Here is a 25,507-nt window from a genome sequence, read left to right as displayed (position 1 = left end):
ACGCTGAGGTTTCAGCACAAGGGGATCAGAGAGAGAGAGAGAGAGAGCCGCTCTCAGCATCCTCTCTTTGATCCATATCCCCAGGCCTGCTCGACGGTAGAGCGCGCGCAAAATGAGTTCTCCAAAGTGAATCCCGACAACTGTCTGCCAGAGATAAGGGAGGGGGTCTGTAGCCGCACTCTGGAGTTCGATTAACAAGGAAGCACTTTAAACTGGATGAATTACATTTAAGAAGCCCACACAGGCGTTGCCAAAAAAGAAAATAAGAAAAAAAAAATCTAGTTTTGGCTCAGCGCTTCCTGTTTGCATTTTATGAGACATTGTATACCTGAATATCAATGAGCAGGGGGTCGCATACTCTCTCACGTTATTAAAACTTCTGTCTTAAGCCCTTCACTGGGCACAATGTCAGCTGGCAGGCTCCGAGGGTGCACGCAGACGTGCAAAAACAAATTGTCGATACTTGTTAATGAAAAGTAGACTTAAATACAGATACTTTCGCAATTTGGCAAGCAGAAGAAAAAAAAGCTTAAGAAGATTTAGCAAAAATACTGTATGGAAGCTGGCAGAAAGGCGAGGGAATTATATCATAACCACTGGCGAATATTTTTAGAATAAATTTGCTTGGCTTATTTTGTAAGTTATTTTCAGAAAAAAAAAAAAAACACACAACGTGCACTTACTGATGTTGGACACTGGTGCTGCTGCGAGGTAAAAGGAGCAATTGGGCAATAAATGGATCCGGGACAGGCAGGGGCTTGTGACACATGTAACCACGCTGCACACACACTTGTGTCATAAGCAAGATCCCAGCCAGAGGCAGGTGTGTATCACTCCACTCCTGGAATCCTTTGTCTTGTCTTCATTGCCATACTTGTCCTTCATAGCATGGTGACTGGAGAGCTCTGGCCAGCGGTAGCTACTCACTGAAATAAGGATACGTAAGCATTTAAACGTGAGCAAAGGTTCTAACCCACTGGCCACAGAATCAAACTCAAAAAAAAAAAAAATGGGAGCTGCATGTCTTGACAGACACCTTGGCCATGTTCAAATGAATACGTCGGCAGGATCCTCTTTCTATTATCTTTTCAAAAAGTTTTTTTTTTTTCCCTTGGCTGTTGCAAACTATAGCACTGGACTCCTTCTCCCAAGAGAGGAAACATTATTCCCGCCTCTCAGATGAAAGGCTGGAACGGACAATAAAATGCTATTTAAATGCAAGGGTGTTTGTGTGCTGGTGAGAGATATTTCCTGCAGAAAGTGAGCTGTTGCATCCTGATAAATAGTAAATATAAGGGAATGCGATTTACATTTATCTTGGAGAGGCAGCCAATATAAATTTCACTAAATCCTAGAAGATGAGGATTTAAGTAGAGACCGGCTAAGACCAATTTCAACACTGTGGGTCCCACGCAATAGAAATGCCTATTAGATTGAAAATTGTATTCACTTAATAAGGAGTCCAGGCAGAGCGCTGACACCATCTCCGACACAAATGTTTTCAACTTCTGCTACAAAACTTTGTCTTTTTTTTTTTCCTATTATGAGATGATTGGAGAATGGCTCTGGCCTCAATGAGATTTGCTTTATCATCACATTTGCCAGCGCTGTGGCTTTTGTGTCTCACTCCCAGCCTTGCTGTAGCACAGGTCCCCAGAATCGCAGCAGAATAAAGGTTAAAGTGAAGCTATTCTTCATGGCCAAGGTGCTGTTGTTTACCATCACCAAGGGACTTCTTCAAATGGCTGAAATATCAATGAGCTGATCTTGCTGAGATATTTTCCCCTAAAAATATGGAAGCCCCATTCCAAAAAGATTAATGGTAATACATCAGTTTTGTACTTCGCAACCTGCTGAAATTTGTAAGGTATGCCAGTGGCACTTTTGTGCGACATTGTGGTGGCCGACTGTATGGGACCTTATGGTCAAATCATCTAGTGATGATTTACATCCTGTTCTTTTTAAAGCACCTTACGATATCACACATGGTAAAAAGCTTTACAAAATACAAAGATTGTCTTACAGGCAAGCACAGCAACAGAGAGGTGAGCAGCATCTGTGTTAGGTGTCTGTCTCACTTGTTTAATGGTACGTTCCAAAGATGACTGTGTTATTTGCAGGTTTGCATCCCTCAGCGGGAGCAGACTTGGTTCTTGCCTTGTGCTAATTGCTGTGAGGATTCACTTCGTCTCCCTGTGAATCTATAACAGGTAAAGGTATTTCAGAAAAATGGATGACTAGATTAGACCACCTCTGCTTTGCAGCTCCAAGTCTGATTCCTAGCCTAGTCACTGTCTGTGTGAAATCTCTCTATGCATGTTTTGTTTTCTTCCCCAGATACTCCAGCTTCCTCCGAGACCCCATGTTACATGAACGCAGAGCTGTAAACTCACCTGGTCTGAGGAGGACTCCTACTGACCTTTCAATCAGAAAATGAGTGTACATGTTTGAGTATATGTTCCCTGTACTGGACTTGCGTTGTGTCCAGCATAATTCCTACTTTGTTCCCAATGCAATTTTGTTTTCTTTTAGTTGGACAATTCAAACTTAGAAAATTTATGAGGGATCTCCTCTGTCTCTGCATTGAATAATCCTGTGAATAGATTCCATCCTATGGGGTTGAAAAGTAGTTTAGTCGGTGTGCCCAGGAATGTGTACACTGAACCATGAGTGCTGGAGGTCTCCATGTGTTCCCTATTAGTTCCAGATGCCACTGTGACAGGTGCGAGCCAATGATTAATCTTTAGCTGTACGAGGAGATGGGAGATCACACCCTTGATTTCACTGCTAACCTAGGCCGTTTCGTTTGGACCAAGATCAGATCATATTGATGATACCTAAGTGATTTCGGAGTGTAATATGTTAGGACAAAGTGAAGTTGACGACCTTTCCCACCACTGTCTTTTTTTGCTAATTTGTTTGATGAGAAAATTCAGAACAGGACATAGCAAGTGTAATGAGTGTGTGGTTATTGTCGCAGCTAGGCTATTGTTTTTTCTAAACTATCCGCACGTGCTGAGTGCTCATACTTAAAAAAAAAATAATAACCTGATTTGGAAAAAGCTAATAGAGACCCCCTGCCTTCCAGCCTCCCCACCTAAAGAGAACTTTTACAACCCCTGTGGCCTCCATCCACCTCACAAATGTACATTCAGCATTATTCCTCTCTGAGGCTCATGAGGCTTCTTTCCAATAAAATATTAATATAGGAGCTGCTTGTGTCCCCAGCTGCCGAGTGTGATGCCGGGCCTGAGTGCTGCGTCTCCAGCTGAGAGCTATTTCACTATTTATTTACATGTAATTATCGCTATGAGGTGCAGATATTAACACTGTCAAGAACAATTTGACCTGACATTTTTCACTTGGCCTGTTCCCTGCTGTTATACGCAAACAAACTGAATCCCCCCCTCACCAATACCCATCCACCTTGTGGTTTTCTCATTGCCCCCGTGGAGGCAACGCTCAGTTTACAAAATGTATGCCTCAGAAATAACCTGAGCAAGAGACCAGGCTTGTGCTGCGGTGGTGTGGTGAGGAGGGTGCATAGGTGTTGTAGGGTTGCAGTTTATTCTCCACTAAGTGATGTATTACCGCAGAGAAATGAGCAAAGTGCACTGGCCGCTCTCTCCAATTGCATCCCCATCAAGGACATTAACCTCTGGTTAGGGGGCCACTACAGAAAAGGTGGCAGATATCAGAGATGGAATTGCAGATTCCTGTTGAGCACACAGAAGGGGCGGTGACGACGAGACTGAGAGCTGGCCACTTGCCTGCCACTTTCACCTTCAAATGATTTCAAAGAATGAGCGACATAACAACAAAAAAAAAAAAAACAAGACCATGTACAGACAGATAATCTTATTCCTTTTACGTGGATACTGCAAATTAACATGAACAAGAGGGCAGCCCTTGCAGGATGGTGTGGGCAGTACCTCTAAGAAAGAGCAGATATAGATGATGGACCACTTAACCAGACTCATCATAAGTTGTGGTTTCCTGTGCAGAAACTCCCAAGCTAGGGGCATCAAAGTGGTGTCACCAAGAAAAAGGGAGAGTCTGGGTTTCATCATAGACTCCAGGGTATAGAATGGGATGCAAACATAGCATTGAGCGTGGCCAGGCAGCAACAACCAACACCAAGGGTTAATGGACTGCATGCAAAATATTTGAATCAGCTAACACTCTCTGAGAAGTGACAGCTTGTTTTGTCATCTGCTAATCGCTCTCATCTGTACCCAGCTTGTCAAAGCCCAGATTCTGTCATCACCAATCTGCCACCTAATTGGAGACAATTAACTGTCCGCCACCCTCTTCATCCCTCCCTCCCACCCTTGGTCTCCCTGGGCTTTATGATGGACCAGCCGCTGGCGGGCATCACTTTTCACTTTCGATTAACGTGCTACAGCCAATTAGTCGCGTGACATGCAGCTCAGATAGGAAATCATTGCGGTCATCTGCTCCCTGCCAATCAGAGCCCTGAGCAGGGGTGTGCAGCGCCAGAAGAGATTCCTTAATTACACATTGCTGCTTCCGGCGTGACAAAACATGCTAATTAAATTTATGCAATCATCATTATCAGTTTAAATAGTCATTTTGTTTTTCAAATGAGCACCCCAGTTGTCTCCTAGTCCATCCTATGTGGCAAGCAGTTCTGCTTACTGTTAAGAAATGGACTTAGAGGCTCTTATTCTGAAAAGTGACACTGCTTATCACTTGGGGACCTGTGTCCTGGAAAGAATGCTTAAGAAATTCAGGTAGAACTAAATCTGCCTAGACTAACAAATGTCTAAAAAATAAAAGCAAGCGACCACCTCATAGGCACCTCCTCCAAATATCCTCAAGTTTTCTATAGTTGTCCTATAGACGTCATTGCAATAATAGGATGAAAAGTTTGCGTGAAGACGTTACAAGGAAAATATTCAGCAAGTCCTGAACAACTAGCCACCCTGTCCGTATTTTGAATAGGATCCAATCTCACCTTTCTTTTCATGTGGACATGGCTGTTGTTGCCTTACAGCAGAAGGTTTTTAGTTCAATTGTCACCGGAGGGACCTCTGTGTGCAGTTTCCTTTTTTTTTCTTAGACTATGATATCTTCCCACAATCACCACACAAAATGTCACATTGAACGGAAAAGTGTACCCTGACCCGGTGTGCGTAAGACTGCCATGTGATGGACAGCATCCTGACTATGGTTGGTTCTTTGCTTGTGCCCTTTGCTGATTGAATAGGCTCTGGCTGTACTAAAAAAGCAGGTTAATGCATGACTGGATTTCTGCTCCCCCTATTGTTTTATTTTTGTTGCCTTGTATCTGACGCTCCTCTTTCGCCTCACTATCGATTATCAATTTTCCAAAAGAGACAAACTTTGAATATCTTATCTTATTCTTAAACTTCACAAATGGAAAGACATCTCTACAAGTTCCCCTCTGCTTTGTCTTTGTAAGTTGTAAAAATTCCATTTATGGAATGTTTTCTTGAATGATGATTGCCCCAAAAGAAATGGCCCTCAATTTCTTCAGATTTAGACTGAAGATGCATCACTTATATGGCCCAAAAATTGTTCTAGAAGTTTTATAGAATATTCTCAGGCATCAGAGACTCCATCTTATTCATTCTCTAAACTCGATTGGCATCCCTGTGTCACAGGCAGTAAAGTCCATCTCTAATCCACTGGCATAGGGCAGGAACCATTTCTGGGTGAGATGCCAAGGACTTGCTAGGCACACTCACAGGCACGCCATTATTCTGTCAAATATTTGTAAGTATTATTTTTGAAATAACTGGCATCTTTAAACCCCTTTAAGCTGAATGATAACCCCTTTTTCTTGTCATTTTATTTGAATTGATGTCATTAACTAAACACACTACTTCAAGTGACATGTAGAAGTTAGCATCACTAGCTCTGTTTACTGGAATAAGCCCAGGCCTAGCAGTTAATTTGCTCTTTCAATGGCCACCCATCCTTACACTGTTCACTTACAGACAGGGACGTGTCCTCACCTAAGACTGTATTAATCAGCTCCACTCTCTTAGTTTCAAGGCCCAAGATGGATGACTTACATTTCCTCATATGAGATTTCTCACTCATAAGTCAACCGCCAGCTCTGGTTCGTTGGAGACAGTTTCTTTTTCCCAGGCTGCCGGAGTACTTTCTTTTGCATACCCCTCACTCACTGGCCCAACAATGTTAATTTTCGCACCCTCTAGGACGCCATAACCTACTATACTTTTAAATTTTAACATGTAACACAGCCGAGACAATTCTTTGTGTGAAATTTGTTCACCAACAAGAGCAGAAGTAGCCTGGCCATCAAAATTAGCAGGCTGCATCTCTGGCCAAATCCGGTCTGCCGGCCTCCCTTCATGCTTCTTAGTCAATTAAACTCTTTTTTAGCCCGATGACCTTTTCTAACTTGAAGGTAGCTCTTAGGGGCATTTAATTTCACTTAAATAAAAGGGTGTCTGTAACAGAGTGCTTAAGCCAGTCCTTAACAGATTAAGGTTTGCAGAGTTCGGAACGGCTCCTATCAGTGCACTGTGCAGGCGGACTCACCCTCAGGCCTGTGCCATCCAGCAGGACTCTTTGTAGTACCAAAAGCTGCTCACTCGGCTGCTTTACAGAAGACAACAAAACCAAAGGAGGAGGAGGAGGAGGAGGCCAAGACAGATCTTAAACAATCTTGTTTGGAAGCAGTGCAGCAGGCTCTGGCAGACTCCCAGCACTCTCATTACTTGTGTCCGCAGGGGGTTATGGTAGCAGGGATGCACTCGGCACGCTTGACTGCAGTTTCACTCCAGACAAGATAGAAATACTTTTTTCCTGTTTGCTACCAAGCTGTCAACAACCAAGTTTTAATGGTAGCGGGCTTCATCTATGCCTTCTGTGATCATCAGAATTTCAGCTCTGGCCAAACTGGTCAAAAGGACTTCTGGGCTTTGCTGTCCCTAGTGAAACGTAGTCCTCATATCTAACAAAGATAGAGTGAGAGGAATTGAAGTTCATCTTTTGTTGCAAGTGTCCTGTGTGCCAGTGTATTCATGTTTATCTTGAGTTTGTAAACTAGTGCCCACAGTGCAGAGCGCTGCACATTAGAAAATTAGATCAATCTAGACGAGAGCAGGCCATTCAGCCCAACAAAGTTGGATAGTCCTTACTTCATACTTATTTCTTCTAAAACAACAAGTCTTGTTTTGACTGTCTACCACACTTTTCGCTTAATAGCTTATTCCAATGGTCTATTGTTCTCTCCAGTTATCTCCAGATGGTTTACCATCCTGCCCATGCTAGACTACTACCTTGTGCAGAATGCTTCTGGGATAAACTATGGGTTTTTTGTGATCCTGGAATGGAAAAAGTGAGTTGACTGAGTGGACAACTCCTTATTGATTGCCTGGACTGATGAATGACTGGAAATATGTACACTTAGCAGCCGTCTCTACTTCTATGTGTCTGGTGGCAGCGATTAAGCAGACCTACATATGCACCTCTTCAGTGGGCTGGCGCCCTGCCCAAGGTTTGTTTCCTGCCTTGCGCCCTTTGTTGGCTGGGATTGGCTTCAGCAGACCCCCATGACCCTGTAGTTAATATGTAGTGGGTTGGATAACGGATGGATGGACATATGCACCTCACTTTTTACATGCTGCCTCCTCTTTGTGCTTAGAAAGTGTTTCTCTTTAGTCAAAGTATATAATTCTAATTTAGTTAAAACTTTAGCTCAGAAGTTTTCCTTTCTTTAGCAAATGCCTCTTTAACATACGAATTTGTTTCATGCAACATTTAAGCCACCAGAAAAATATGTAATTTGACAGTGAAGGAAATGAAGATCTTATAAAAGGCAGTGTCTTTGTGTCATGAATGCTCTATTTATTTATCTGAAAGGATGCACATTGTATCTTTTTACAGTTTTACATTTACATAGCTCCAGGGTGGACGGCTCAGAAGTTGAGAGAATTAATTACTTTTTTGACTATTATTTATAAAGTAATCTATCTCTTTGGGAGAAGGGGGGGTAGCCTCAGGCTCTGTCCTTTAAACTGGGCCCTGGCTGCATTATCTACACAGACACTGTGCTCTCAAGCCAACTACAAACAAGGCACGGGAGAAACTGTTACGTTAAGTGCTATCGACTAATGCTGCTAGTGGCTGTTTGTGTTGTCAGACCTCAGACGTGGTAGGACAGCCCGGGGTTCTGCATCATTTGGCTTGAGTGACAGCTCTCGGTATCTCCATCTAACACCCACATCTGATAAACCACTGCAGATGCGCTGATGTTATTGATTTCTCTTTAGCACAAGGAAATAGATTATAAAAGCAAGTGCTGAGACCTCAACACTCCTCTCAGTGTAATGAAGGTTAAAAAGTTTGCCCAGAGTTTCTTTTGCTGCCGCTTATGATTTAGAAGTAAAGATACTAGAATCGTTTTAAAAAATGGACAAGGTGCTTATAGTCTGCTAAAGCAACAATTGAGCAATTTGGAAATTTGGTATGCAGATGGGTTGGGGGAGGAACTCATGGTCTGGGCAGAAAATCATTGGCTGACCTGCTCTTAGGGGTGTTGGCCAACACAACATACACCCACAAACTGCATGCTGGGTGTGAGCGCATGCTGTTGGGTGCTGGCCCACAAAGTATAATACATACTCACAGCAGCACATTGTATGTGAAGTTCCAGTGACCACGTGCTTTAATGCTCATACCAGTAAGGACCTCTGCTGCTGCTGATCATTATGTACTGTTCTTGCACTGCAGCTGGGGGGTCCCATTCTACATCTGTCCACCATATGTGCTGTCAAGTCTTGAGATACTGTAAAGCCTCTCATATCTATCCTGTTGTCGATCAAACACTATCAATGTACTCTTTATGTTGTCAGATGTCCACAGTCAGGTGACCAAAATATTTCTCTTTGTCACATTTTATCCAAATTCAGGCAGATGTGCAGTCTGGTGTACAGAAAGCAAGGTCAGTGCTGTGAAATGTACAGGAAATAAATAGAAAAGTGGTGCACATCTATTCAGCAAGAACCTCAAAGACTTGAAAGGCTTTCCATCTGCAACTTTAATCGATGTCAGAAAGGTTATGGTGAATCTGAGGATTTAAATTATTCACCTTTCAGTGCCAAGACAGGCCTCTCAATAGGAGCCATTTTGTGTCATTCTCTGACAATCACCTGTTTAAACTGGAGGGGAGAGCTGAGCAAAACCTTGAAATGCCACCAGCTATGACAGTGTCACTTCTCCCCTTCGGGGCCTGAAGATCTGATTCTGTTGTTCCAGCACTTTTTAATGTAGCACAACCATATTTAGAACTCAGAAGTGATATGAACAGAAGGTCAGGGTTTAAAGGGAAATGGCTGTCCCATTGTATATGAGTATGTGTGAACCTGGAGCTCCATTTGGCTGCTGGTGGCTTCCTGATGTACCCTGGTTCCCTAACAGATCTGTGACTAGAAGAACACAAAAATAACATTAAAAATGATCTGTTCATTAAAAAATGCCACCAATCCAGTTGTACAAATGAGTGTGACAAGATACAGAGCAAAATGTGGCTTTATGTAAAATATAATCCAGTAGAATCTGCTGGAACCATTAGTATGCACAAGCTGTAGGCTGCCCTTGCAGCTGACAACGAGAGATTATGTGTTCTCCAGGCATGTACCCTCAAATCGGCCCGGGGCCACAAGCGCTCTGGCATGTTTGCCTTTTGTGTTGCTTATCACTGTGTCTCCGCTGGGCACACCGGGTCTGTCAGTCTAGTAAATGTTCGCTTCTGACACCTTACCCTTTTGACCTCTTCAGGTGATGAGCATCCTCAGTAACCCCAGTGCAGTGGCACCCCAGCCTCAACACGACTTCTCCATCTCTCCACTTCATGGCAGCTTGGATTCCTCAAACAGCATCTCAGCCAGCTGCAGCCAACGCTCGGACACCATTAAGGCTGTGGACAGCCTACCAACATCGCAGTCCTACTGTCCGCCAACTTACAGCACTACTGGCTACAGCGTGGACCCAGTGACTGCAGGATACCAGTACAGTCAGTATGGGCAGAGTAAGTAGAACATCGTTGTTAATTCAGTCTGTCAGGCAAATGTTTATACTTATGCACCACTAATGGCGTGCTGTGACTTGTAGCTTTCAGCAACTAGACTTACTCATTCACTGTGCTAATTATACGTAAAGTCCATCACTCTCTTATCATGGTAAACATAATAAAAACAAGTACTGTAATGGGGCTTCTGAGCTTGAAGTTCTTTCACTTCAAGCCAGTCCTCCTTTGATTTAGCAGTCTTTTGTGGCCACTGAGAAGGTATCTAATGAGATGTTGTGTAATTAGCCTGCATCTCCACACATGAAGGACCACTTGCTCAACTACACCCTCTGAAGGACCTGTACACCATTCAGCGCCGCACAGCGGCAGGAAGTTATAGTAGCCCCTCGAGAAGCCGCAGGGTCGCTTTAGCTTTCCTTACACTTGAAGGTGAATTGGATTTTAAAATGAAAAATTATGTGCAGCATCATGCGTGTAGCTTCCCACTCGCACCTCCTTTCTTCCAAGAGGAAAGCTATTAAAGCTTATCTTGCAAATCCTGCCTGATCGCCAAGAAGGGATTTGTTCGAGCGCGTTGCCGAGGTGCATGCTCACTCATTCCTTTCTGATTAGCTCCTTGTCTCCACAACAGCTTCCCAACTTATTTAGTCTTTTGTGCTGCAACTTTTCAAGAGGTTAAATGGCAGCTTCAGTCCAGTGATATGTAATAATATATAATAATATTATTGTTGTGGGTCAGAGTCCTCAAAGCCTCAAAGGGTTAAAGGTGCTTCCTCTGTCTCTGGCAAATGCCTTTTCCTGCAGCCATGCCCTTGAATTGTCCTCTCTGACCTCTGCTCTCTTTCGCCTCGGCTTCTCCACAATCAAATGCTCTAATGTCTTTAACTTGTGCGATTAAATTGAAACCTTGTGCGCAGTGGAGCTGATCAATACCTGCCTCCCCAATGTGCTGGCCCCTGACCCAACACTTGCCTCTGGATGTGAGGAGACACGTGCTCTTGATAAAAATCTGCAGCCAAATGCCGATACCAGATACTTTGAGAAAAGCTAGAGCCCGCGGGTGACGTGTTAGTCACACCCTAGAACGACTTGCAGGCGTGACAACCAGAACATAGAGCAAGGGAACAACGGAAAAAAGAAAGCACAGCGCTGAACTAACCAAGGGGGAGAAAGCAGGGGACTGCAGAACCAGACTGAAAAGGAGAGTGAAACAGGGGACATACTAATAGCTGGTTACAGCTGCCCACCCTTTTGATCCTTTTTGAGACTTATCAGTGAATCTGATGCTCAGAAATTCTTCTTTTATCAAATACCTGACTTGCTGTCAAACTATCACACCAAAGTAAGTTGTTAAATGATTTTGTTTCAGTCCAGGTTGTAGCTTTGTGTACTGTGGAGGCACACAACTGGACTGGAATCAACCCGCTAGATGTGGGCTCAAAACAAGTTATGACACAAGAGCACTGTGGGTCCACACAGAGGAAGTCATATGGCACCTCAAGCCACCAATTGTGAATACTGAAACAGCAAGCCAAAGTCTGAGTGATGGGTCTGTTTCTAGTTAATCGAACAACATTAATATGGAATGCTCACAGCAAAATGATTTAACAGCCAATAGTGGTCTCCATTTTAAACTTTTAGGCGTCTCTTTATATAAAGTGCATCCTTCTGGTATCTAAAAATCTCTGGAAGCCTGCACAGTTATTGTTTCAGTAAAGGCAGTCTGCTTGTTTTTCCAAAATATGGCACTTTCACACTACTAGAACACCTACTGCAACTCTGTGTAACCAGGTTCAAATGAATTCCCCTTGGGATTAATAAAGTATCTATCTATCTATCTATCTATCTATCTAATAAACTTGTCTACACTGCCTTCACAGTGGAACGTCCACCCGTCCTTGTTTCATCCCAGGTACTAAAGTTGGGTTTGTGTTTTATAGAGCATTACATTTTTGAAGGCAAGTTCATTCAAGATGTTGTGAAGCATCACAATGATGCTTATGTCAAGTTAGATAAATGAACAACTTATTTTAAAATTAACACTCAGCAGTTCTTGTATTTTCCAAAACTCTGCCAGCAACTGGTGTTTGATTACCTGGAAGCAGAACTACATAATATAGGATGACATTCTCAGCCCCACTTAATGAAATTCATGTTCAATAGACTTAGATCAGGGGTCTCCAACTCCGGCCCTGGAGCGCTGCTGTGGCTGCAGGTTTTCATTCTAACTATTTTCTTAATCAGTAATCAGCTTTTAATGCTAATTAACTCCTTTTCCCTTCATTTTAATTGACTTGTTTTCCAGATTTGGTCTTATGAATTGCTTTATTTTTTTTTCCCTTAAATGGCACCAAAACAGAAGTGAGTTCAACAGATGACCAGCTTAGTCGGGTCTCAAACTCCAACCAGTCTCTTAATTAGAAGTCGATTCTTGTTGTTAATTAAACCAGTTATTTAACTTCATGACTTGCTCCTGCTCTCAATCTGCCACAGCAGTCATTTCAAGAATTATTGATTTTCATTTTCTAATAGAACCATCCAAATGTTTTGTGAACCTGAGCAGATCAGCATGACTGAGACCTTCACCTTTCTTTATTTTCAGATACTGTGTGATGGCCACTGGTTAGCTGGTCATGTATTGGCTTGTTTTGTATCTCATTATTGTTTGGCTGCTAATTAACAAAATGAAACAATTAAGTAATCTGAGTCTTATGTAGCAAGTCAATTAAAATTAAGACAAAAGACTTAATTATCAGTGAAATCTGATCACTCATTATGAAAATGGTGAGAATGAAAACCTGCAGCCCTCCATGAGTTAAAGACCGCTGGGCTAAAGTCTATCCTGGCAGCACTGGGATCAAGGCAGGAAAAAGCTTTGGCCAGTGGACCAGTGCCCTACAGAGCCCATTCACACATGCAACCAGTTTGAAAAGTGCCTGTAAACCTAATCAGCATGTCTTTGGGATGTGAGAGGAAAACCAACACCGACCTGAGAAGGACGGGCAGAGTCCGCACAGAAACAACCAGGCACAGTGTTTGAACCCAAGACACTGAATCCAGGAAACAGCAGCATGCTAACCACCAACCTACCATAGCACCATACAGAATCACGTTATAAGTATTAATGGAAAGTCCATTTCTACAGTATACTGATGTTAATGGGAACGTTCACAATTTTAACATACAGTGTACTCAGAAAGCATTCAGCCCCCTTCACCTTATGCACACTTTGTAGATTACATTTTTAATGGATAAATTTGCCATTTTTGCCCATCAATCTACATTCAGTTACCATAATGATAAAGTGAAAATTTGTTTTCAAAAAGGCTTTATTTATTTATTAAAACTCAAAGTAACACTTTAGTTTAGATACTGCAAAAATGCATCTATTCCTCATTTATTCTTATGTAATATACTTCTTATATATAAACCTCTACACGTGGCAGAGTGTGTGTCTGTCTGTCCAGCCCGGAAGTGCGAGGCTACAGCAATGAAGCTCAAAGAGCTGGCAAGGCTGTCCCAAGTTAATGAGTCGGAGAGAAACTCACTTAGCCACTGATAGACAAAAGGGGCGAGTACATCCGCAAAACGAAACCACCAACTCTGCATTTCAATTTTTTTTCTGATGATTTCAACAGTTTCTAGGAGTCCAGGCTTTTTACAGCACGGACTTACACAGTTAGTATATAATAAGACCCTAACAAATACTTCTTTTGGTCTTTATAACACTTACAGAGCAGCAGTTAAGTGTTTATTCAACTCTGCAATGTAGCCTACTTACAAAACGTCACTTTTGAGTGGTCTGAGGGTGGCTTAACTGAGACACATATCTCTTGATATCCCATATTTAGTGGAAGACCTGTGAATCCTTCATATTAACAAGTCATTATACCATCATGTCAATGTACCACACTGCACAGAAATGAATAACCGATCTACTGATGTTCTATTAGTGTCATGAAGACCAAAAGAAGCCTCTGTTAAGGTCTTGTTATAGAAACGTAAATGAGTAAGAGATGCATGTTTTCAGTACCCAAACTGAAGTGTTAATTAAAAAAACAGAAATCTCTCTTTTTTTGAATTATTTGGAAACTTTGTTGTGGTACTGCAAATTGGGGTCAGGTGCGTCCTGTTTGCTTTCATTATTCTTGATGTGTCTAGAACTCAACTGGAGTCCACCTGTGGCAAACAGAACTGACTGAACATCATTTTGAAAGACCCACACTCATGTGTAAATGTTCCACAATCCACATTGCATGTCAGGACAAAAAAACCAAGCCGTGAAATCTAAGGAACTCTCTCTAGACCTCCATAATGAAATTGTGGTGAGGCATAGATCAGGGCAAGGGTATAAAACACTTCTAAAGCTTTGGAAGTTCCCAGGAGCATGGCGCTCACTATAAATGTGAAATGCAACACATTCGAAACCACAAAGACCCTTCCTAGAGTTGATCATCTGGATAAATAGAGTAACTGGGCAAGAAGAACTTTGGTCAGGAAGGTTACCAAAAAACTAATGATCACTCTAACAGAGCTTCAGAAGTTCTCTGCTGAGGTAAGAAAACCTGTCAGAAGGACAACCATCTCAGCAGCGCTCCATCAATCAGGCACTTATGGTAAAGTGGTTAGATGGAAGCTGTACAGAGTTAGGCAAAAGCCATTTAATGGACTCTGAGTATGTGAGGAAAATGATTTGGTGATCTAATGAGACAAAAATTAAACTCTTTGGGGAATGCTCATCAGTACTATCCCTGTGGTGAAGTGTGATGGTGGTGGGAACATCATGTGATAAGGGTGGTTCTTAGTGACAGGGACAGCCAGACAGGACTGGACTGGACTGCAAGCGACTTCAGACTGTGGCGATGGTTCACCTTTTGACAAAACAATGACCCGAAGCATACAGCCAAAAAAAACACTGGAGTGGCTTTGGGACAACTCTTTCACTGTCCTTGAGTGGCCCATCCAAAGCCCAGCATTAAACCCCTCAGAACATCAATGGGGAGACCTGAAGATGACAGGTAGTAGATGCCTCCCATCCAGTCTAACAAAGCCTGAGAAGATCTGTCAGGAACAGTAGGATGAACTGATCAAATACAGGTGTGCAAATCTTGTGGAGGCCCACTCAAAAAGAATCGGAGCAGTAGTAAGAGCCAAAGGGGCTCCTCCAAAGTACAGGATGATGGTTCTAAATATTTTTATGAATGAGAGATTTCAGTCTTTGATTAATAACAAATACATTTGCAAACTTTTTCTGAAAATGTCACTTTCACTTTCTGAAAACTTCACTTTGTCATTATGGTTTATTGCCTGTAGGTTGAGAGTCAAAACTGGCAAATTTATCCCTTTAAAATTAAATCTTCCACCCAATAAAATATGCAGAAAATGAAGGGATCTGGATACTTACAGAATTCACAGTATATATCACTTTCCAAATCCCAAATCAGTTTGGATTTATAATTATTTTCCATCCCAAGTATTCATTTTCAAAATGACCTAAAATTTAATTAAGTTACCAATTAAAAACATTGTGTAAATGTTGGCATTTCCATCTTTTTAAATTATTCATATTTAAAAAAAATGTAAAATAGAACTACTCTTGCTGGAACACGTCTCTCCTAGCTTTTTTAAATTCTTTATTATATACTTACAGAAGGCAAGACAAAGCTTCGTCTTCTACCATTGATCTTCAAGACAAGACAAACGAAGGAATTTTCTGAGGTGTAGCAGTAGATGCTCATCGTTTCCACATAGCATGACTGAAGTAAAATTTGCACACACAAATATTACTACTTCCTCAATTTCAAACTGTCTACTTACAAAAATATTACATAATTTTGAAATAATAAACATTTGGAAAAATCGCAGTCACCCAGAATAGGGAGATGCTTTAAAATGGCATGTAAGATAGAGAATAATGAAAGCAGAATGACTTTCTATGAGGAGTGGAGAGGAGGCTTGAGGGTATCTTATTCTGATTAAAGTGTCATTTTTTCTTCATGGTAAATATCTAAACCCAGTTAATGGTACTGACTCTGGCGTTGGCGCTGTGCATCTCAGACTGCCCTGTGATCTTCTGGGTGGGCTCGCTCATCACTCATCTGTGTGAACTTTCTTGTCCACCCTTTCACAATCCATGGAGTTACAACTCAGTAGAAATGCGGGTGTGTAAGGGGACATAGTGCCAAGGGTCTATCACTTAAGTCCAAGTCCAAATAATCAAACAGCACTTGGCCGAGACATTTGCAGTGAAGACCTTTTGAAAAATGTGGGGACTACAATTTAATTACATTTAATCTTATTCTTATTTAATGCTATAGAGGGCTATATACATTTAAGACTATAGTATACTTAAAATAATGTTACCTCCGACAAGAACTCAATATAATATACATATATAAATATACACATATACCTAAATACTTGTTTAGCAATTAAATTATTAAAGATACTAAATTAAGGTTAAGGTTAGGGTTAGGTTCTTGTTCTAACCTGTTTCACAATAAAGGATGCATTTTACCTTTAAATGAGCTCATTATTTAATGGACTACTTTTTTGCTTTTATTATTCTAATTTAGTAGATTTGCAATATGTGAGATTTACATTCGTAGGAAATTCAGATTTTGTTTGCCTTAGTTTTCAGATCTTAACTCTCTTTTATTGTTTTCCCGTCATTCCGCTTACAAAGGCAGTTTAATGGGCACCAACATACACCTTAAAATGTATTCAATTTGTCTATATTTGTGGCTAAGGATACTCCAGAGGATTATTAATGTCTTGAGACAGTACCCTTATTAAAATGTGCACAAATACAGTTCATTTTTGTTAGTCACTACAATTTTCGAACAAGTCTCACTTTTTTCTTTATTTCATTCCTCCTTCTTTCTCTCCATAGTGATGTAAATTCTTGTACTTCATTTTGTGAATTGTGCAGTGCAACCACATATTGAGTGAGATTTCAGCACAGGCTATTTGCTTGTTCAGGCAAAAGCATATCCAGATCCTAAAAGTGTCTGTGTGTCTGTCTGTGTGTCTGTCTGGTTGCTGGGTCTCTTCTATCCAACAGATGGCACATCACAAACACTAGCACTGCTTGTACTAATCCTGTACCAAACAGCATGTAAACAGAACCCAGATGGACTCACTGTACTGTGAACATTAACGCTGAGGTCTAAATTTGATTATTTAGATTTCAACCCATTTTATTCTAATCATTCAGACAAAAACATTCTCATTTTATGCCATCAATATGTCTGACTGTAAAGATGACTGTGTGTCAAAATAAGGAGCTGCAACTGACTGAAAACAAGAGAAAACACAAGGAGAGGCAGATTAAGGATACCAGAAAGGGAATAATTTACTACAGCAAGGCTCACAGCAAGAGGTCAGCACTTGTGCAAAATGTACAGTAATGGCTACTGAGGATGAAGGCCTTTGCTGTAATAGACAGACATGAATTGGGGCCAGTCCGCTTTGCCATGCCAGGCTGTGCTTGCTGTCACTGATAGAAATGATTTTCCAGCCATCAAAGATCAACAGTTGACCGTTTTCCAGAATTAAACTAAAAGATTCAAATTAAGTCACAGAGATCAGACAGTAAGCCTGTTAACTGAATTTGTTAGCTGCAAGAGCACGAAGCTCCAGTTGACTGTATGGAGTTTGAACATTCGCCGGCGTTTGTGTGGGAATTTCTCCGGTCCTCTGGCTTACCTCTCAAAACCCAAAGACATGCATGTTACAATGCGGCCAATTCTATTTTATCATTCCAAAGTCACATCCCTTGTGGTGTAATTTTGAAACATTTTAACTAAAAGACAACATTGTGCTACAAAACTAGACATAGGCTTTACTTTAGGATATTGTACAGTAGTGCGTCAGATTTGAGTCATTCCTTCTGTCATGTGTTATTGCGTTCAATGTTAATTGGTAAAAACACGATGGAAGTGATGTGACTACAGCAACAGGAGGTACCTAGCAAGATGGCAAAGTCAGCATACACGTTGCTTAAGTGATTTGGTGAGATCATAAAGCCACAGCCTAAAGTCCACATTACTTTATCACATTCTACAAAACTTTCCTCCATAACAGAATGGCAATGCTGTTTTATAATAACCTAAACTTTACTATTTGACATGCAGTGTTGTTAGCTGTAACACATGTGGACTTTCCTCCGCTGTCTCATTTAAAACCTCTGTGTTCCCTGTACATTTGAAGACAGGAGAATACAGTAAGGTACAAAATAAACATGGGAAACGTCTTCTTAGATGCAGCTTCATCGGTGACTGTCCAAGATGGCGACAGAGCCAGTTTTCAATGCTCCTGGGCCAGTTAGAGGCAGGTTCAGGAGGAAGTGACATCATGGGTGGTTTGGCTCTCAATCTGCTGAAGGAGAAAGATAAAAGGCATCAGGCAACAGCACCAACCTCTGGCGCTCAGAGAAGAATTACCACCAAAAGAGCCCATAAGGTGTCTCCCACGTGCACATGTGTGACCCCAGTTTGTAGACAGCTGTTTATGTGATATTTCCCTCCACGTAAATCAGAGCAAAGAGAGAAGCAAACACGTGAGAATCCACCTCTTGGGGAAGATAATGCCGTGAATCAGTGATAAAAATGAATTATGTCCAATTTGTTGGCATATAAACATACTACAAAAATGTGGATGTGAATTTTCTGAATTCGGAAATGTTTTTTTCTTTGAAGTGGACATGTTCGATAAGTTTTAAAGCTTTTGTTTGTTGTTTGTTCAGGGGCATCTTAGAGCATTCTTGTAACTTCATGGTGGAGACACATTTTTAATGTATATATAATGCCTTATTTAATAACACAAGAACAGATTTTTGGGGGAAACCAAGGCATTAGCCGTGCTAGTGAGAAAAAAAATCAACTCTGGAAATACTGAAGTCCTCCTTTAATCTGTCTGTGTTCTAACTGTAAAAAATATGCAAACAGTTTAACGTTTCATGACATTTAAGTCTCCTTTGATATAAGCATCAAATATCTAATAACTAATAAAAATAATAAGTTAATAAAATCATAAATAATAAGTTAATAAAAATAATAAGTTAATAAAATAGGTTTGTGCCGTACACTCGTTCTCATGTCAGACAGAGCAGCATGAGGTGGCAGGGCTGAAGCAGAGTTACAAAGCCAAAACAAAATTAAACATGCACTACATTACATTAAATAAAGTTATACATCCCACTAAGGATCAAAAACTGGCCCTAGACTTTTGTCCAGACCCACCTACCACAGTCAACCGGACACCAACCATCTTTGCATGTTCCCTATTCAGTGTATGTATACGTAACATTCTCTATTAATTTATAAGTAACATAGCATACTGAGAGACATAAAAACACAGGCCACGCAGATTGACACTCCAGGACTCCTGCAGTTGCCTTGCCTTGCAGATGCTGCACTAAACTGAATCGTGATAGAAAATGAAGAATCTGTTTGGCTCCAGCACAAGTGCAAAGTTGGGTTTTAGTCCTAACTAAACTTCTTTTTACTGCTTTATTTAATGTTAACTTCATTCCCCTAGTGATTGAAAGAGGCCATCCCAGTAAAATAAAGCACAAAACAGTTTACAACATTGACTGCTTTAAACTAGAGGAAATAAAATCAAAGTCAAGTCTTCTGTGAGTGGTCTTTTTTTAACAGCAGATGGTTACACTAAAGTCCCTTCCCCACTGCGACTGCAGCCTAATATATATTATTTTCAAATTTCTTTTAATTTGAGTGTTTTGATGAATGGTCCTGGCTTGTGTGATATCATAGGCTGCCAAGCTGAGCACCCCTAATCTCTCACCCCGCTGCAGTTTTTTTCTCAGAAATTGCTATTTTTGTTACAAGTCGATGCCCCTTAAATTCCTCAATGCCTCTGCATTGCCTCCTTTACGTTTTTTCTTTCTTTGAAAAAGAATTTTTCTCCATTTCATCCCTTGTCAGTGTCTCATTTCTCGTTTTTTGATTCAGTTAGGTGGTCAGTTAAGAGTGGTAGGCAATGACCTGTGATTTAGAAGGATCATGTGCTCAGTCAGCATTGCGTCTCTTGTCTCTTTCACTGATTTGCTCGGCCTCACAGTTTCTGGCCTGACAGCATAGCCCACTTTGAATAGTCTCCACGACCAGTCCATCTCCCGACGAAGGCTAAAAGAGGGGCATACTGCATAACCTTCATCTACTGAAACTGTGTCAGTGAGAACATGTGCTGCACTCCATTGTGTAACGCCTTTTTTGGAGTTTGGATTCACTGTGAAAGGTTCCATGTAAAGGCCACTAATTTAGTAAGATGCACCATGCTTAGCAGCGCAGCTAATACTGAAGCAAACAAGTCTTCAAACGCAGCAGCTCGACACTGAAGAAAATCTTTTTCCAATGACTTTTTATCTTTGTACTACCACAGTACTGTCAGCTGTATGTCGATAATCTCGTAAACAGAGAGCTAATTATTTCTTTATTCATTTTGTTTCTAGAAGATAAGCCCCCAATGAAATGTCGTTTACTGTGTTAGCCTGTGAACAAACTAATTGGCATATTTGTGTACATCTCATTGTAGCTTTTGTGTGCAGCTGATTAACGCTTACATTTATTCTGCTGAAAAGCCAGAGTATTAAAATCCAATTCAGCATCTTCTGTTACTAGTTTCCTTTTGCTTAGTATTTTATCTTAATTGTGAAAAGAACATCTCCTGAACATTTAGGGGTGCAGCCAGAATTTTAATTTAGGGGGATGTGAAAGTACATGGGTTATAATTAGTGCGTTTAATGAACTGTCATCAAATATACTTGGGCTGGGGAGAGAGGGGGTCTAACCAAAAACAAGGGCTACACCTGCACTTCTGACTAAAAAGAAAAGGACGGCAGTGATGTGCACTAAAAGATGCCTGTCCTGACCATTGAATTACGGCTTTAAAGACACATCATTCCCAGGCCCATTTCAAGACACTTTTGTGCCAGTAAATTATGTGCTGTCATTTTCCAAAGTTTGCCTTACTAAGTTTGGAAAACTCGCTTCCATATGATGTTAAGCCAAGAAAAACCATGTTTCTGAATATCCATCCATGTCAACATTCTTTTTCCAATTCAGAATCACAGGACACTTGAGTCCATCCTGACTGCAAGGTTACAAGGCAAGAATAGGCAAGGTGCCCACCGCAGCGCATACTGATGCACTCACCCACCCACGCTCATTCTTAAAGGACCAAGTCAGAGTTAGTAACTTACCCAGGGCTTTGATTTTGAATTTGTGCAAAAATAACATTTGGAGACTTAGAGTTTTAGTAAGTATGCCATGAGTCAAACCAGCACTCTTCTCTGGATTACAATTACAAAAAATGACAATTTGGTCGTATAAGAATAGGGCAGACGCATGGCCTTGTCATAGTTTGGGAAGAATGGAGACATTGCTCCACATGACTTGAGAGAGTATGCAGTTTTTTACAGTATAGAAACTTCCTTCATTATTTGATATTGTGTTATTTTATTTTATTTTATCTCACATTTCCCCTGCTGGGTCAAAAATAACAATACATTTGTTACTAAGGTGCAAGAGGTGATTTTTATAAAAAAAAAAAAGATATAAAATATATAAAAAAAATTAAAGCTCCCTAATCCAGCACTCTCTAAGTCACTCTTCTTGTTAGTGAGGATTGTTCATAGCTGCTCATTATTCCAAGAGGTCCCCCCAGTTAGTGTTTAATGTCTCACTTTATATTTTGTAGAGCTGGTTGACTTTATCTATAAAGTATGACCCTGCCATACCCCCTCCAAAAACAAAGACAGCAGCAGATAAAGTCAAAGCATTCAGGTTGAGCATCCCTACATCTACCTGTAGCACATTCTGCTTCGTGTTCACCCACATAACCGTTGTGATTTGGCTTCCTTTTACTTTCACACTGCCTGTCGCCTCACTTCTCCAGGAGAACAGGTTCAAATGCTTTTTAAGTCAATGTGTTTATGGAGTTTTCGCATTCCCCTACTATTGGAAACTTGTTAAGGGTAAATTTCGCACAAACATTAGAGGGTTTTTCTTCACACAGAGATCCATAGACACATGGAGTAAACTACCAATTAGTGTAGCAGACAGTTGAACTTTATGGACCTTCACAACTCGACTTGATGTTCTTTGGAAGATTTAAGTAGATAGGACTGGTGACCATGATGGGCTGAATGGCCTGTTCTTGTCTAAATTTTTCTAATGTTCTAATGTCTGCATTGGTGTTTCTCTGATTGATCTACTTTCCCCCACACTGTACATTGATGTTTATTAAGTTACTTGTTGATTCTAACTTGTGAGTTCAATATGATAAAAGTACAAAAAACATTTTTCTTAATTTAGATGTTTTATTAGTTTTTCCACCGTTGCAGTTGAGAATCAAAAGTTCAAATTAAATAAAAAGTCCAGCGGCCATCTCCACACTTACAGTGTATTTTTTCCCATCACCGTTGAGGTGTTTCTGGTGTCTGTTTGACATGTCGTGTGTGTGTGTGTGCCATTTCTGCAAGCACACTGTCTGCCTGTATGCAGAACAAACCCCTTGGAAAGGGTGTGGGATTAATTCCCAGAGATCACTTGTGCTTAATGATGAAAATGATAGCAGGAGAAGCGTGAAGAGAATTTAAATAGAAATGACAAGTCTAATAAAAATTTCTTTCAAGAAGAGATCCCCTTTGGGGCACTAAAAAGATGACACAATGTTGACAGGAAAAATTTGTTTACACATCATGCAGCAAAGCTGGTCCCCCCCACCGATCGCCTTCCAAAAGACACTGAGAGGCTTGTGGGGGTGCAGTGCTGGTTGGATCCCAGTGGTCTGCTGCAAGCTGTGTGCTGAGTCCAGCCTAAGATGGCAGGGCACGGTGGTAGTAGGGCAGTGACCAGTAGTGGAGTGGAAGAGGCCTTAAGCGGTGGGACTGGCAACATTAGTCTGAAAGGAAGGTGGCTGATCAACAGGGGGTTGTGATGTTAATTGTCTTTTGTGTCCATCTTTGCAGCTGCTGTGGACTACCTGGCCAAGAACGTGAGCCTGTCGACACAGAGGAGGATGAAGCTGGGAGAGCACTCGGCTGTTCTCGGACTCTTGCAGGTGGAAACAGGACAGGCCTACTAATTCTGAATGAACATTCTCCTGCCCACCCCACATATGCTTTACACCATTCTAGTAGGGCTACTCATGTGTGAATCCTTGGTGGAACAGGAGAAGACAAGGCCGACTAACTGAGGACTCTTCTAGAAACTGCCAACATTCCGGAAAACCCATGCCCCATTGACCAAGCCATGGTAGCAGGACCCAATGGGAGGCAGAGGGCACACTATGGACCTCCGCAGCGGCCAGTTCTGACGTTTACAATGTTCAAATTGGTAGAGACCACCTACTGAAACATTCCTAGAAAAGTGCATGCGAGTGAAGTGAGGTGGAATCCAAAATTGATGCCACCCTGTGGTAAAACGCACTAGAGCACAGAGCCGGATTTGTTAAGGATTTCATTCACCCTCCCAGTTTCCTGGCAGAGCTGAGGAGTGCAGCACGTTTTCCTTCGTGAATTTGGCCTCTAGTAGTGGTGGTGCACTGAGCAATTAGGAGCCCCAGAAACAGGGAGACAGCACGGACACAAGCCTACATGTAGGGAAACTTATTCTGTGCTCCTGTGTGTTTTTAAACTTCATTCATATCCCTTCAAATGTTAAAAAGTACTTTTTCTTAGTAAATATCCAATGTTTGTGTAGCGTTGCTAGTTAATCCTGGACACAGCCTGCATAGTTACCTCTAAAGGTCATTGTCAAGTAGCCACTTGTGTATGTTTCTAAAAAGGTTATGTTTTATACTAAAACAGAGAGCGTAGGGAGAGCATCGGTGATGTCTGATTTCCCTTCCTTAATAAAGCGCACGTTACGGTCTGTTGGAAAGAGACAGAGCAGCACCAGCAGGAATGGAAAGGAGGGGGACAACGTATTCGATGCAGACTTGGGACCATCACATCGATAAGAGGAGCAAGCAAACAAACAGTGTTTTATGTTTACATTTGCAGTTACTACTGGGAGCAAATTACTGTGGACACAGCGGCCACAGGTCTTGTAACATGGAGCCGGGGACTCCACTGGACTTTCTGCATCCACCCTCCCCTGAAGCACAAGGCTTTGCAAGCTTTGGGGCGGAACTGGAAATAACTTATCCTCCAACAGACCTGTGTTGCTGACGCAAAAAGAGAAGACCACAAATTCTGGTCCCTAGTTCATATTGGGCCCAGATAAACAATCGAAATGCTTGAACTGTGTATATTTATAAAAATAGAAATTTCCTTTTTTTTTTTTTTTTAATATTGTGTACTGCGCCCTACACTTTTGGCACTGGGATAGCTGTAGCACTATGTGACTATCCTATACAATGCCTTGTTAGCCCGCCGCCTCTACCTGATACACCCCTGGCTGTGTGAGGGGCCCATGCAGCACCATAAAAACGGCTCTCCAAGGGCTAAGTAAGTCGCTCAAATGTTGCCATGCCACCTACTCTATAACGACTCTATGACCGTCCAACACACTGCCACAACCCTTGAAGCCTTGTACAGGGCCTAAGAGAAGTGATTACGTGACCTGCACAGACTCTAACCTAACCTAGTCCTTTTTTTGATTCCCTCCCTGCACAGCTATCAAACTGTCTTACTGAAGATTTCCACATGTTTTGAGTGGCACAGACATTGCCACATCTCTGCCCCTCTTAGACCACCTGCAAAGCATGATGTGGCTACTTAACTAACACAGATGCTGTCCCACCTTTTGGTCTTCTTTAATTCCAGGGCTATGTGGCGATACAGATGTTCCCACGCCCATTGATCCCTTTATCAGGGACCACAAACCCCCTCATACACACCCCCTCACCATCATATAATTTCAGGCACTATGTGACTTGCCCGGGCGCTGCCACTTCCCTCCCGCCTACCTGTATGTGCATTATGTTTTATTACATTTATGTTCAGCATGTATGTATATTATCATGGCATAATTTATTCTGCTTCTGCTGTATGAAGTATTAGATTAGTCGCAATTTGTAATCGGCATTTACTACCTGCAGCCTGTGGTGTCTTACCTGTAACACTGGCGTAACTGTTATACCCATTAAATCTCTGAAAATGAAGAGTGTCAATGGGGATTTTCTATTTCTTATGTGTCCTGTCTTTATTTGTGGGTAGAAGCATGTGCAGGTTGAATGTCCTGCCAGTGCTGGCTATGGTACAATTCAATCATCCATTTTCTGAAACTGCATTTTCCATCATAAGATCTCTCGCACAGAGCTGGAGTCTATCCCAGGCTGAAACAAAGAGTTTTTGTTTATCCAGCACGTGCCTTTGGGATGTGAGATGAATGAATTAATATGAACCTATCAAACACACGAACCACACAGTGACCAGAACACGATAAAAAGAAAAATACAATTGCAGTATCTAGGTTTACTCAAGCAGCC

At 41.5% G+C, this 25,507-nt stretch overlaps 1 protein-coding gene across 6 annotated transcripts in view; it reads left to right on the top strand.

Annotated features, from left to right (window-relative positions):
• Positions 1–25,189, top strand: part of pax7a (paired box 7a) — an 84,432-nt gene extending 59,243 nt beyond the window's left edge. For 4 of the 6 annotated variants that reach the window (XM_039756184.1, XM_039756182.1, XM_039756183.1 and 1 more), the window contains exons 8-9: positions 9,799–10,048; positions 23,043–25,189. In XM_039756184.1, coding sequence (XP_039612118.1) covers positions 9,799–10,048; positions 23,043–23,158 — 366 coding nt within the window. In that variant the 3' untranslated portion in view covers positions 23,159–25,189. Of the gene's footprint in view, positions 1–9,798; positions 10,057–23,042 lie in introns of those variants that run through there. The other 2 variants (XM_039756186.1, XM_039756185.1) reach the window with 1 other exon arrangement.
• Positions 25,190–25,507: the final 318 nt, after the last annotated feature.

This window comes from Polypterus senegalus, chromosome 6, assembly GCF_016835505.1.
Source record: "Polypterus senegalus isolate Bchr_013 chromosome 6, ASM1683550v1, whole genome shotgun sequence".
Classification (NCBI taxonomy): Eukaryota; Metazoa; Chordata; class Cladistia; order Polypteriformes; family Polypteridae; genus Polypterus; species Polypterus senegalus.
Note: the sequence above shows the minus strand (reverse complement) of the source record. Positions and strands in the feature narration are given on the sequence as shown.